Genomic DNA, 15,288 nt, shown 5'->3' on the forward strand with positions numbered 1-15,288 from the left:
CCTGTGTCCCCTGTTTAATTTAGGGGTATTAAAAGAATTTTTAAAATCTAAGAATACTCAGTTAAATGCTACAAAGGCCTATTTTCTTTCTGAAGGAATATCTATTTGTTCCTTTCTGCAGATTCTTTTTAAAACAGATACTTAGCTAAGCCAAAGCAAACCCCAGAAATCTAATGGTAGAATTGAGGTTATTAGAGGGGAGGGAATGAGGAGCAAATGAGTAGACTAGGGTGGAAGATTGTAGGTGCCTTGGTGGTGGGGCTAGTGGTAACGCACATTGAAGTGGTGTGAACCTGTTCCCCTCTACCATATGCAATGTCGTAAACCCCATTACCTCGATAAAATAATACAATTTAATAAAAATAAATTAAGTTCTTATGAGGGAAGGAAGTAGAGTTTAGTGGAAAGACCATCGATTAATTAATTGAGCTTCCACACCTAATTGTGTGGGACCCATAACTATGAAAAGAATTATTCTCTGCTAGTTCCTCATTCAGGGAAGAAGATAAAAGAAACTAAGCTAATATCTCCTCCCTGTTGGTAGATAAAGATTAGTCCCAGAGAATGAGGCCTCCGAGAATGTGGCACTGGACCCAGTAGCCTGGAGAGCAGTGGGGGGAATCCTCTGGCCCCCACAGCACCCTCGGTTCTGGCCCTCAGGAGATGCTTCATGTTCCAGTGAGGGTGGGCGCTTCCCGGCCTCACCCTGGTCCTGCCCCCAACTCCTTGTGCACCAGGAGCTTCTCAGATGGGGCTCCACTTTCCTCCTTTCCTGATGAGCTCTGCCTGGGGTGGCTGTGAAGTCCATAGAATGTCCTAGGCATCCTGATGACGTGTGCAAAGCCTTCCTAGCTTTTCTCTGGGAGAAAGAACTAATCTTGTTTGCTTCTCTACAGCCCTGGAAGCAGAGCCGAGCATGGCAGTTTAAGGTTTGAGATACTGGACCTGAGCCAGTGCCTCTTTGCCTGCACACTCCACTCTGCATGTTCCAGCCGGAGGAACAAACTGCATTATTTTGTTTCAAACTGTGCTCAAGGGAAGCCAAGACCTTGTAACTGGAAACTTACCAAACAGAGAATTCTAAGACTAAATTTAGTCTTCTATTTAAAAAATAAAATAAATCGAACACTTTGTTTGTTCATCTTTTATATGTTAAAAAAGAGAGATTAACCTAGTTCACACTAACAACCTAAGAAGTATTCAAAGAAGTGAGAAGAAAACTAATCCTTTGGGTGAAGAGGGAAATCCTTAACAAAATGTAACCAAGTGGCATGATATACAGACTCTGCAGCCAAACTTTCAAAGAGCATAGCCTCTCTAATCTCCATCACATAAAATTTTATTGTGGCTCAGAGAATATTAAAAACTGTTAGAAATAAATGAAAGGAACTTCTATTGGCAGGAAGTAGGAAAAAAGACTGGTATGTTTTATGTATGTGGTTTTTCTCTGGTTTTTCAATGTAAATACAATTAACTGCTTTTTGAACTGTATTCATCATTTAATTATGTGTGAGTTGGTTTTCTCTGTTGGTGTGGAACTACAACTAAAAGGAAGAATGTGGAGATGTCAGAGACTACATAATAGAATAGCAACAGTTTAATTTGTGAGCCTTTAAAATTGCTGCGACTTCTAGCAGCCAGGGTCTGCCCCTAGTTCTGACCTTCCTCTCCTCCTCCCTCCCATGGCTTCAGCAAACACTCAGCACCTGCTTTGGAAAAGACATGGGATTGCTGGTGATTAACAAATGTTGGTCCCTGGATTAGTGGTATTAGAACTGTCTAGAGAACTCACTAAAAACTCAGGTTCTTGGGCAGCACTTCCAGGCATTGGGGTGCCCCAGGTCTAGCCCAGAACCCCGGATGTCTATTTTTTGAGATTCTCCAAATGACTGATACCCAACCAGATTTGGAGCCGGTGAATAGATAGTTCTCTAATACAAAAGCAATCTTTATTCTTTGATTATTCACACTCAGTTTCGTGCTGAGACTATAACAGGGGCTAGATAAGTTAGCTTAGGAGACATTTATGAGTATAGAGTAACACTTAAAAATTCTTTGTCTCCATATTTCTCTTTGGGAGAGCTTTGATTGTGGTGTTGCCTAGTCTAGAACAGGACAGAGCTGAGTATAATCTCCATGCTCTCAGGCATGTTGGATGCAGATGGGGCCAGCATTATAATCTTGGGCTCATACAGTTAAGTAGGCCCAAGAGGTGATGCTTTTTTCAACCACTGCATTGGGAACAGGGCAGTCTTGTTTAGGATTTTGGTAGTGTGGTCCATTTGTAAAATAAATTGCATGTGTATGCTTCAGATTATAGGACTGACAGCTTGTTTTTTTATGATTCTTTGAGTCCAATCTCTATCAAAAAACCCAAGTAGGTGATATTCAAGCTACTGATATCATAATATATTTGAAAAGCCCAAATGGCCATGTTGGCAGACATCTGTGTAGATTTCATTAAAAAACTGTGAGCACCTAGTATGGGCTAAGGCAGTGGCTCATGATTCAGACTGCAAGCTAGAAAGTGGTCACTTTAATGAACCAAGGAAGAGTGGTGCGGGGTCAGACAGTCAGGGCTTGCTGCAGACCTTGTGGAAACTCCAGGTTTTTTCTGGCCAGCCATGTTTTTTTTTTTTTTTTTTTTTAAGATTTATTTATTTATTTATACAAGCACTGGGTACAGTCAGATGCGCAGGAGGGTGAGAGAGTTCACCAGAGCCAGAGCGGGGAACAGAACAGGCAGAGTGACAAAATACACTGCTGAGGGGAACAGTGGGTGCGGCAGGAGAGGTCTGCGAGCCATGTGGGACCCTCACCGGCGACCAGGGATCGAACCAATGCTGCAGAGGCTGCAGTCAGCTTAGCAGCCCAGTGCTCAACTGCTGCGCCACCAGGGGAGGCCCGTGGCCTGCCATCTTGATAGAGCTCTGCAGTACACCTGCAGGTGGTATCTGTTCCCAATAAAAAGGGCAAGGGAGCTGTCCAGACTTCAAGTTGGGAAGGTTCATACAGTTTCTTTCTACCTGTGTATTTAATCACCCCATGCAATTACTATTCATATAACCTCAATTACTTGAGCTCTGAGTACCTCTGTCCTCTTCTATAAAAATAGGGATTACATTGCTACCTCCCTGGGCATTGTTGAAGGGATTCAGTGATCATCAATGTTAGACATAGAGTCTGACATCTAGATATTAGATACAGAAAGCACCAAACCCAGTGCTGGGCACATCCTTCTTCAGAAAAGCTTAGGTAGTGCTAGATCTCACGTTTGTGGGGCAAAAAAGCTCCAGTTTGACTTTTAGGAGCAGAGGGCATTAGAGATCCTGAAAGAGTTCTGAAGATGTAGTTAGTGTAATTGGAGGTAATAGATGGTGAATGAATCTAAGTCACAGAGAAGAGTCACAGCAACTTGAGAATGGTCTCCTCTCCACCCACTTCTTATTAGTTCCACTCATTTTCTTTTCTTGTTCTAGTCTCTGCAGTAGTCATCACACAGAGCTAGGGTGGTCTAAGGAGCTGCTGAGTTCACCTGTCCCATTATCACCTCCTGGCTGGTCTCCCAGGGAGGAGGACCAACCTTTTGTCTTCCTTCAGGCTTGGTTCTGAGGCCTCTCTCTGGGAAGCAGACCTGGTTCTGGCCCCAGGCAGAATTAATGGCTCCTTCTTTTTATGCTAACACACTTGAACCTCTAATATAGCACCTCTTTCATAATGCTTTTGTGTTGAAGTTGATTGTATGCATTTTGATCTTTCTTTCTCTATTTCAAATTGCTTGAGGGCATGGCAAGTTCTCTTAGTGGATGCTGTGTAACTGTGGGATTCCTGCGGATCAGAACACAGAGGGAGTTTCCTATAAGCTAAGAACACAGACTCCAGAGGTGGGTTCACATCCTCACTCTGCCTCTGGCACCTTGCACAGGTCCCTAGCATTTTAGGAACCTTGGTTTCCTCATCTGTAAAATGGGGACAGTAACACTACCCACCTTCTAGGCCTATTGTGAAGATTAAGGCATTTAGATATGTGAGGCACAGAACAGTGCTTGGCAGACAGTTAGTGCTAAAAATGGTCATGGTGCTTGCTAGCTTGAGGCTTTCATCTTTCTTGAATTTACTATCATTTTCTTAGGTTGGATTTGCCTGACAAGATTCTACAGGGGAATTTTCTCCCCATTCCACCTGCAAATCTAGTCATTCCTAGCCAATGTCCTTAGCTTCTCTGTGTATGGACACCTGACAGTTATTCATGAATCCCTCTTCTATTCTTTCTTTTAAAAACTGTGATTCTTTATGAAAGCAATATTGTAAACTAGCCAAACATAAATTTTGATCTTAGGACTAATTTCAAAAAAATATAAATATCCACGGATCCTAGATTTGAGGTGGCAGGTAGATTTCTTCCTGAGTGCCCACTCTCCCCACTCAACAGTGATGACATGTTTGGAGGGACCCTCAAACCTACCTCATGTCCCTACCCTAGTCAGTGACAACTGCCACAGGCACAGTGGAGGGGCAGCCCTTGCTGTCCTGGTCCCTAAATGAATGTATCTCAGTGCTGAGGTTTTCTGTTTCATCTTAAAGGAAAGGCTGCGCTTTCCTTACTCCTGGTGCCATGGGCTGCTTCACACTGTCATTTGCCAGACCATCATCTCTGCCTCTGCTTTGGGCAATGAGAGCTTTTCTCCAACTATTTGAGCTGCTTTAATGACTCACTTTAATCACTCTAGCTCACAGGTAGCTTTAAAAAAGAAAGGAAAGAGAAGTGAGTAAGTCAGCAGGTGGTTGCCTGAGGAAGCCCCCTCCTGGCCCAATGATCTTAGTCTTAGGTGAAGACACACTCAACTCTGTCATGGTCTGGTGGGTTTTTGGTTTTATCTCCTTCCCCAGAAGCAGCCGGAGAAGCAAGAGGTAGGATGACTTGATGAAAGATTCTCTCCTTCCTTCCTCTCTCCCTTCTTCCCCCAATTCTGCTCCCAGATACAGAAGCTTTATATCTTGACTTCTAAGAGAAAATAGGATGTGCTTTGTTCTTTGTTCTTTTCCTACTTTCCACTCTGTGTCCAGTAGCCTCTAGCCTCGCTGAAGGTCTTCTGATGCTTTCTAAGTTACTTTTCTGCTAAAGCATCTTGGATTATTACTTAAAAGCCAACTCTTCCCCACTAACTATCATAAACAAAATTGGAACATAGCTGAACGTTTACAGTTGAAGGGTTTTCTCATACCCTTGGAAAAACTGAGCAGGTTCATTTTCATTGTGGATCTTATCATAGATTTTCCATTTGAGAATTAAAAAAAATAATAAAACCCACAACACTGTTTGAATTATGACACCATTTATTTCCTGATGACTGCAAAGGTGGTTTGAAATTAAATAAAAGAAGCTAGTTCTCACACTGAGAAAACGAACAGCTTCTCCAAGACAATGTTCTCTACCACTGTTCTCCACAGGCTAAGTCCTGGTAGAGATGGGGGACTGAAAATGACCCACTTCAGCACTAGAATATGGTATTCTGTCTCTATTCTTTATCAGTTTCCTGAGGTTTGGGTTGATAGGAGAATTCCAAATGCCATTCACTCTGATGTCAATTTGATCCTTTAACATTCTGATTTCTAGGATGTGAGGAAGGGCTGTGACCCTCTGAGTGTTTCCTCTGTCAGCTTTTAGGCTTGGGATCGCAATACCTTTTAGAAAATTACAGCTTCAAATTTTGTTCTATTGGCAACTGCAATTTGTTGCCTGCCTGGTCGTTTTGCCTACCAATCCTCATGAGGTGAAGCTAGAGACATTCTAACATTCCCCCAACACTCAACTGAGCACCTGCTCTCTGTCCAGCATAGTAAGAGATAAGAGGAGTCTAATGTGTCTTTGTCTTCCAAGGAGCTCACATCTTTAATCTCTGCTCCTACTCTCCTAAGATCATCTGCCTTTGAGGTCTTCAAGGTATCTGGGAACCAAGCATGCAGAAGGGCTGAGCCCGCCACAGTCACATGGTAGAGAGATAGGGCGGCTGAAAGGTGGTGGTTTCCAGCTAGCACCTGAATTCCAGGTGGGCCCCTATAGCGGCAGAGTGAGAAAACAGGACCAGCTTTGAGATGCTTAGTCAGTGAGGTGGGCAGAGGGATTGTTCCTTACATCAAAGGATGAAAGTTCCTTTAGGTCATAAGTTGTCAAAGCTGGATCATGTGGCCCGGCCTCTCATGTTCGTAGGAGAAGGAGAAGTGGCTTGCTCAGATCATAAAGACAGCAGAAACGCCAAGCACTTACTTGTGTGAAAGGGAACATGATAGAGACCCAGATTGGGTTTCTAAATTGGGATGGAAACCTTCCCTTTTGACTAACTAACGTTACTTGTTGTCTAGAATTTTCTGTGGATTAAAAGTGCTGTGACACCTTAGTCAAATGTAACTAATCCCCAGGAAATGATCAGACCTGTGTGTGTTTTTAAAATTGCTATTTTCTCTTCATTGGTATTTTGCCCCAGATACTTGGTCATCAAACAGCAGCACGAATGCATTTCTATATAATCTGGCAATGCTGACAATATCTTGCCCAGTTCAGAATCCTCAGCACAGGATATAGGCACTGGGTAGGCCCTCCCAAGGATCTTGAGTTAATTTATGCCCTGTGGAAACACAATAGCCATGATAGTGTGACAGATACAGTCCCAATTCTGTCACTTACTCGCTAGGTGGCCCTGGGCAAGTTATTTCACCTCTGTGAAATGTGGTGATGAGTGTCTGTGTATATAAACACACACACAAACACACACACAAAACAATACTTTGCAGGATCCTAAACCCCCAACATGGTGCCTGGCACATACACCATTGGGGTTCTTTTTTTCTTTTTGCTGGCGAGGGGATTCTTATTTCTATTCCATGTTAAACTACAGCACTATCTTTAGGAATCAGCTGAGGCATTGGAATCTGAGATTGTGACAATCTGGGCGTTATCTCTGAAAAAATACCTTAAACTTAAAAAAAAAAAAGTTTCTGTAATTTTTCCGACTATTATTGATCTCTCCCCATTCATGTCCTCACCACCCCCCTCCACCCCACTGCCTTCTCCCTTTCTCTCCCTTTGCCTCAAAGAAAACTAATGGAGGCGTAGAGAAAGCTCCCAGATAGAACTGACCTTGTGCACCTTTAATTGAGGACAGAATTTGCTAAAAGTGCGTCCAAAACCCACCAGTGGTTTGCTTTACAATCTGTGTCCTGGCTAGACGGCTGCTGGCTGTATAATTTGTCTAGTTTTGTCTGGAGTCTTAGACTATTCAGCTGCTTCAGGGCAAAATCTTTTGGGGTATCATTAAATGGGATTGATAATTGGCTTCTGATGAATATTCATTGTGACTAATGACTTTGGGCAAATTTTACACATACTATCTTTCTATTCTCCCACTGAGTGAGATTTTGATAGGATCATTTTCTTCCACTTGCACTTCAATTAAATATTCACAATACCCCTTTGTTGACTATGATCCAAATAGTATACTTTCATTACTTTTAAACTTTGTATTCTGTAGGGAATGAGCATATTCCTCTAGGACCCTGGTTATTTTAAATGGGGTTGATTTTAGAGATTTTTTTTTTTAAATGTCTAATGATTATCAAGAGGACATACCCAAGTAGTCCATTTGCATCATCACTCTCCTCCTGTAGTTGATTTAGCCCTGCCCTTAAGTAATGATGCACATTGTTTGTACCATTTAGTATTTTGGAAAGGAGCCAGACAATACCCTTTTTTGGTTTGTTTTCTTAATCAAATGAATAAATGCATTTTTCTCTGATTTGTGAATTTGACCCTTAGAAGATCCTTAGTGAAGATATGAAAAAAGACCAAAATCCTTAGTGAAAATTGTGATCAAGCACCTTAAAAGTTTGCCATTTTTTTGAGGGACAAGTAATTTTAAAATCTTGGCACCTAGCATGGTGGGGTTTTTTTTGAGGTTAAGGAGACATTGTCTAAAGTTAAGACCTCTGCCCCTTTATCACTTGAAGTAGGATTTTGATTCAAACCGAATTAAGTTAAAAAGAGGAAGGTAGTCAAGTTCTGTCTTAACCAGGAACATTCTGTTGAATGACTTTTCCCAAGAGAATTACAAATGAGTCCATGTGATAATGACACCTTATGGTTTTATGGCACCTATCGATTTAAAAGTACCTTTATTTATTTGATGTAACAGAGCAGGTGTATCATGAATGAAAGGATGAATGAAACTGTTCATCTGATTTTTCGAAAGTGACATGTTTGTATATTTTTTAGAATCTGCGTCATATGCCCCATTCTGTGACACCCATGGAAACCTTGGTCCAATACTATTCCAAGTCAAGCCCAAATTCTTTATATTGTGACTATATTCTAAGTAGGACTTGCTGGGGGATATTTTACCCAAAAGACATTGCATTAGCACATGGGGAGGAAAGAGAGGCAAGGTCTTTCTATACAGACAGTTATAACCCCATTCATAATGGGGGCTTTGCCCAGGGGAGCCATGCATGGCTTTTCAGCCTCTCCAGAGACCTATGGGAGATGGAATTTGGTAGCAGCAGAAATCCAGGTCAGTTTAGGGGACAGGTAGAAAGGGAGATAGATCTGCACAGTTTTCCAAGATAAACTTCAAGAAGGTCGTAGAGATTAAGGCTAGAGATACTGCTGCTTATATAGGGAGCTGGGGGAGACAAGCCATTTGCAGATATGCCCCCAAAGACTTCTGGATAAGGTTTTACAGGAGTAGGGTGATACATCTTCAGCAAGAACACTTGGGCAGCTTGTTAAAGGACAGGTAGAAAGAGCTGGGAACCCAAGGGCATGCACCCCTCCAGCCTGACTTCCCTTCAAGGTGGTTTCACTGCTTTTATACTAAGAAAACGAAGGTGCAGTCAAGTTGGTTCTTCTCCCACTCAACACCAGCAAAGATTTTTCTTTGTTCTCTGACCTTGAGACTAGTCCAGTCTATGACAGACACTGTCCAGTCTATGATAGACAGCCTTTACATCGGAGCATACAGAAATGGATGGAGAAAGGATGGATTGAACCTCAAGCCTTGGCGGAGTGGCTGGGGACCACTCTTGAGAGCTTGCTGGGTGAGCTCCTATTCATGGCATGTACCTGATTTAAAGAACAGGGTCTGGAGGGAAAAGGAGGGGAAGAGGAGCAGCCCTGGATTTAAAGCACAACTGTGAAACATCAGCAGAATATCCAATTTAAAGCTGTTCATGTTACAGTAACCTCTGGGATTCTCTTAGCTGGGCCTTGGCATGTCACTCTTTCACCATGTAAATGTCCTTCTGTCAGCAAAGGCCAGTTAACAGCTTCCAAAAGAAGCAAAGTCCTCATGGGAATAGGCTTTCCAGAAACCAAAGAAACATGAAAGCAAAAAGGCAGAGAGAAACATGTGTTGTTGGCTTTTGTCACTTCATAGCCCTCTCTCCAAGGTCTTTTCCCGTCTTGGTTTATTTTTCTATCTTTCCCTGTATTGAATTTAGTAACAATTTTATTCCATTATATCTGCTTTTCCTATGTTTTTAATTAATACTAATTGTATAATGTCTCTAACCCTTAAGAAAAAAAAAAGGAATATGAAATAAGGCCAAACCTATAGGGAGAGGAAGGATTAGTCAGTAAACAGAGCTGGGGCAATTGATTAACTGGGTGGAAAAAATAAATTCTCACCTCAGTCCTTAAACCTAAATCAATTCCAGATGGATTAAAGAGTTAAATGCTAGAGAAGAATTTGGAGATTTTCTTAGTATAAAAGCCATGGACACCAACTTGAAGGGAAATATTCATCATGTCATGACTTAAAGCTTCTCTTCACACCAAAAGTCAAAGACAATTAAATAAGGATAAATTATTTTCCAAAATATTACAATAGATTAGTATCTTTTCCATAGCCACATTCTGTTTATAAATCAATAAAAACTAATAATAAGTAGAAAAAATTACTAAGAATATGACCGTTTACCTAAGAAATAGTCAAGAAACATAACGATGTTCAGCCTTAGTCGTGATCAGAGGAATAAAAGTAAAATCAAGATAAATACAATTTTAAAGCTCCTTACTGGACTTGAATTCTGAATGCTGGTGAGGTATAGGAGACCAGGCTTCCTGGATACTAGGATGTGTAAAGAGCCTCATTCCTTTATTTTATGAATACACTTAAATTTACATGATCAGGTTTAGTTCCTGCCTTCAAGTATTTATAGCTTATGTCTGTGAATTCTACCTCTCGGAACCATATATAAAAGAATTACTCTTTCTGATCTAAATTTGTATCTTAATGGCAGAAATATATCAAATAAATCAAAATAGCACAGGAAATTCATTGTCATTAAAAGATACATTCTTAAAGAACATTTAAAGATGTGGGAAAATGCCAGCAAATAGTATTTAAAAAAAAAAGCACAAATGTATACTGTATTGATGGCAATCCCAATTTTATTAGAAAAGAAAATATACATGTATGATGTTTGCAATACCCCAAGATATTGACTTATTTTCAGATGGTAAGATTTTTATTTGCTTGTATCCCTCCATTTCCTAAAATTTCTACCACCATTGTGCATTTGTTTTGCAATCTGGAAAAAATTTTTTGAAAAGCAGGCTCTTAGTAAATTTGAACGAGGCAGGTGAGTTAACTCGACGTGATGCCTACACAGTCCTTTTCCTTATGGGCTGCACAGATGGCACCTCCTGCTTCGGCCGCGCTGACTGTGGTTCACTTCTCTTGCAGTTGACCGCCTGCATCCACGGCTCTGCCGCCATGCTGTACCCCATGTTCTGGCAGCACGTGTACATCCCCGTCCTGCCGCCACATCTGCTGGACTACTGCTGGTAAGGCCCCACTCCCCAGTGCTCTCCTAGGTGCCGGCCAGGCATATTAGTCTGTAACCCATGATGCAGTTGGTGACTCTCAATTGAAAATACTAACTTGACATAAGGTGAATTCTAGACTGCCTGATTGTGTGGCCCTCTCGTCCCCAGACAGCCTCCACACGTGTCACACCATGCCTCACAGTGCATGTGAGGAGATGCTTTTCCCATTTCTCAGTTCGGGGAGGCCAGAGCTCCAAGTAGTTGTGTGATTTTTTTTTTCCTAAGGCAAATAGGAAACTAGGGACCAGAAGCACCGAGACCCCCAAGGTCTTCAAGTTTCAGCCATGTCCTGGCATGTTCTGTGACACTTGCTCTCCACTGTGGTTTGGGAGCACAAGTCAGACTTCAAAACCCTCGGAAGCCCTTTGATGGGGATTTCACTGTTCACTGAAGTGCGTGTTAGTGGCAGGAGGGTGGGGCCGGCTGGCTTCAGAGTCAGCATGTGTTGACTCCACGTGCAAATCACTTGGCCTAATACTGTTTCCTTAGCTGCAAAATAAGATCGTGCCGTGCACAGCTACATAAAGATGAAGTGCTGGGAGACAAAAGGAGCCCGTAGGAAAGCTGGTGCTTGGTAGGTGCTCAGTCAGGGGCGCCGAGGGAGCATCATCACTCTCTCCTTCAGCAGCTCACCCAAAGGACTGAGTAGGTGACTGAGCAGGCTCTGTCCTGATGAATGTTTTCCTCTTGCGGTGTGGTGTGGTATAAGACACTAGCTCCAAACCACTGAAGTCAGCAGAAGTTGGTGAGGGTGCACCATGCATGGGGGGGGGGGGGCACTAACCCCCTGCCAGAAACTGGGAGCTTCAGGAGAAAGAGACTCATTTTAGGCGGTCACAAAAGGACAGCTGATTTGGGATATTTACTGTCCCTTCAGTCATAACTTTTCCTGGACTCTCCAACCCCTTTTGCCATCCTCTTGTTGAAAAGGCTCACCCAGGTAGCCAGATTGTCCTGGTACTTAAAGTTCTTCCTAATCCTCCTGATTTGAAGGAGTTGACTCACTCTCACACAGGAAGCCTGGGCGCAACAAGGGTGTTGCTGAGGACTGTCAGGTGACCATCAGCAGCCTCTCCTGGCATTGGCTGGTTGTTCTCTTTATTCTGTATGTTTCCTGTCTTAGCGGACCTTTCTCCCTCCTCCTGTGAGATCGAGGAGCAGGTTCTCTGTTCAGGCTCGCTGCTCCTTTTGAACGTTTGAATCAGCTCTCTTGGTCCTGTCTACTGCCTGTATTCAGAGGAAACAACCATGTTTTCTCTCCAGCAGTGTTATTTAAATAAAAGATTGGGGTGGGGGAGGGTCTGGGCAGAGGCAGATGCTGAAACTCAAAGAGGAGGAAGGAGACAAGGAACAAGAGGGGAAAAGACAGAACAAACCACACACCCATGGAAGGTCAGATAAGGAATGACAAAAAAAGGTAGAAAAGGGGACATGTGTCCCCTAAGATAGACTCACAGAGTGACACCCAGTTCCCTTAGCACAAAAAACCTGCTACCACCCCCCCACTCCTGACACCCAGGACCCTCATAGGCACAGCCCCTCACGCAGCACACTCTACCCCACATATGGACATATGAGTCCCTTCCTGCAGTTACATGTCTTGGAGTCCCCAGCGAGGGACATGACTCCCTCCTACACCCAAACCCAGGCCTGTGCTCTAAAGGGCCTGTTCTCCCTGGAAGAGGCTCACCTTTGTGAATGGATCCTTGTTCCAGATAGGGTCACACAAGGCTTCTGCATGTGGGCGTTGGTGGAGCCAAGCTATCATCGAAGTCCCTTCATGAGCTGGAAAGTTTTGGTGGCTGTGTTGTTAGCTAGTTGAAAAACAGCAGCTCATGTTCCCAGAACTGAGAAAAGTGTTCTGTCAGCAGTTCCCGCGATAACCATAGCTGCCATGGTTAAACCTCCATGCCCAGTCCCTGGACTGTCACTTTACATCTGTGATTCCATCTGACTCTTCCAGCAACCCGAGGAGGCAGGTATCATTGGCTCCATTTCACAGAGGGGTACACCAAGGGCCCAAGAGATTTTTTAAATTTCCCCAATATGGGTATTATGTACTATATGATTCCATTTTTATAGAAACAAAAATTGTGTGTGATCTAATAAAAAAATATATACATGTTGCGACAGGAACTTTGTTTCTGCTTTGCAACGGGAACATGATGAGGGATACAACAGTCGTGGAGCAGGTTTGTAAGGCAAGACTCTGCTACTTGAGCAGAAGTTCTTGTGTCATTTATCGCAAGCAGACAGGCTAGTAAAAGCTGATCATGCGTCAGTGGTATAAGGAATAAAGTCTAGAGGGTGGGATAGGAATGGGGGAGAAAGTTTTACAAGGAACAGAGAAGGGGACATCGTGACCACATGTCAAGAGACATTTGCGTCAGCGAAGCATTTGATGTCATCACAGGCAGAGTTATCCCGAGACCACCACGGAGACAGTCATGTAATCAGGTCAACAGTGGCCTGGGCGTCCCTGGGCCTGCCTTGTGATAGGGGTTATACTCCGCAGGTATTCAAGGAATGCTCTGCTGTGATTTGTAGATAACAAATAGGTGACAGTTGTCCATGAGTGACCAACTAGTAGCCAGCTCATAGGAACCCACATATACACGCACATTTATATAGACAGAAATTTTAAGTGTACCAAAATATTAACAATGATTTGCAGTGGAGTGAAAAGAGTGGAATTCTGCATGGTTTTTATTTTCTATATTTTTACATTTAACAATGATTTGCAGTGGAGTGAAAAAGTGGAATTCTGCATGGTTTTTATTTTCTATATTTTTACATTTCTCCAGTGAAAAAAAGTGTAGTTTTTATAATTGAACTTATGTAATTAAACTTATACATGTATTTTTTTAATTCAGTGTTTTTGCTAGCCAGTTGCTACTTCCAGCTGCCATTTCAAATCCCAGCCCCCACCTTCCTTGTTTGTTTAGAGGATTTATTAATTGTTTACTACTTTCCTGTGGAAAAGATCCTCTTTTGCCACTTCTTCCATAACTCTAACCCCTTCCAGAACCCTGTCACCAATATGACCCAGAATAAGGTGGCTGATGATTCTCACTCAGAGGAAAGCCCTGACGAGGAAGGCTGCTAAGCCCTTGTCACCCAAATATTCCTCTCTAGAAGCTCAAAGTGAAGCTTTCTATTCTTCAATGCCCAGGTGATAGGTTTTGTGATGAGGCTGCTCCTCAGAAGTTTCTGTTTGTGTGACAGCATCCTCTCTTCCGGTCTCTTGTGTGCAGCACACTCTCTTCTGGTCTCTTGTTTTCAAGAAAGAACTTTTTGACATTTGACCAGGGAAGGATTACAGGCCAGTGGGGATTCCTACCTGTTTCTGAACTGCAAGATGTAAGAATGATGAAATTAAAGACCCCAAGAGAAAACACAGATCCTGCACTTGAGGCTTGACTTGATCACCTTCAGCCAGCTACAGAGGTAGATTTGGTTGGAAGGAACCAATGTCATGAAATTTGAGTGAATGCTTATAACTTTATTGTGCTCGGTGACTTTCACCACCATTGAGTTTAATCCTCAGTGGTAAGAGCCAGCAGGAATAACTAGCATTTTAAGTAAAGTGCTAGGAGCCTGAAACATGTAAATTTGAAGGAGGTTTGTTCTTCTGCAGATGATTTAAATGTTAAGTACATCCCCATGCAGAGGATACACGAAATGGAATCTGAAAACTATTATCTCCTGTAGAAATGAACTCTCAATTTACTCACTGCACAGGAAGGGCAGATTCTAGTCATTTTCACTGCCAGCAGGTGCCCTTTCTATGCATAATAGACTTCGCAAGTGTAATTAACACATGAGGACCACTGCTGCCAGTTTTTCTTCAGGTACATGCTGCTCGGAGTTTTCGGGACAACAGTGCAGGCTGTAAGAGCTTTTTACACTGCACTTGAAGATGAGGTGTTCATTGACTTCTAGACAAAGACATGTTAAATAGGGTTGAGCTCAGCCCCTGCTGTTGGTATCACAGGTCATGGTCCTCGGGCACAGAGACCCCCCCGAGCTGTCATGCAGCCTTTGCCAGGAGAGAGGCCAGTAGAGCAGAGCTCTGGGATGCTGTGAATAATGGCAAGTTTGATGCTGAAAACCCCACAATTATGTGGAAGACTCTTAATTGCACATTCACAAATACAACAACCAATTACCCGAGTTAACTTTAATGAGAACTATAATCACAGATTTTAATTATTTGAACAAATCAGTTTAGTACAAATAGTCTGCCCTAAATTTTTCCTAAATTAATTTTTTCATGTCCCTCACCATATTTGGAGAGGGTGGTAGAGAAAGTATTCAGGCTTTGGCTTCAGATAGACCCCAGTTCAAATCTCAGCTTCATCTCTTGGTAGCTGTGCAGCCACTTAAAAATCTGTCTTACCTCTCTG

General features: G+C 42.6%; 1 protein-coding gene across 6 annotated transcripts in view; it reads left to right on the forward strand.

Annotated features, from left to right (window-relative positions):
- DENND1A (DENN domain containing 1A) overlaps window positions 1-15,288 on the forward strand; it is a 445,274-nt gene that overhangs the window by 239,080 nt on the left and 190,906 nt on the right. For all 6 annotated transcript variants that reach the window (XM_054689761.1, XM_054689763.1, XM_054689766.1 and 3 more), the window contains exon 10: window positions 10,740-10,840. In XM_054689761.1, the coding sequence (XP_054545736.1) occupies window positions 10,740-10,840 (101 nt within the window). The remainder of the gene's footprint in view (window positions 1-10,739; window positions 10,841-15,288) is intronic.

This window comes from Talpa occidentalis, unplaced genomic scaffold (assembly GCF_014898055.3).
Source record: "Talpa occidentalis isolate TD23 unplaced genomic scaffold, MPIMG_talOcc4v2.1 talOcc4.7, whole genome shotgun sequence".
Classification (NCBI taxonomy): domain Eukaryota; kingdom Metazoa; phylum Chordata; class Mammalia; order Eulipotyphla; family Talpidae; genus Talpa; species Talpa occidentalis.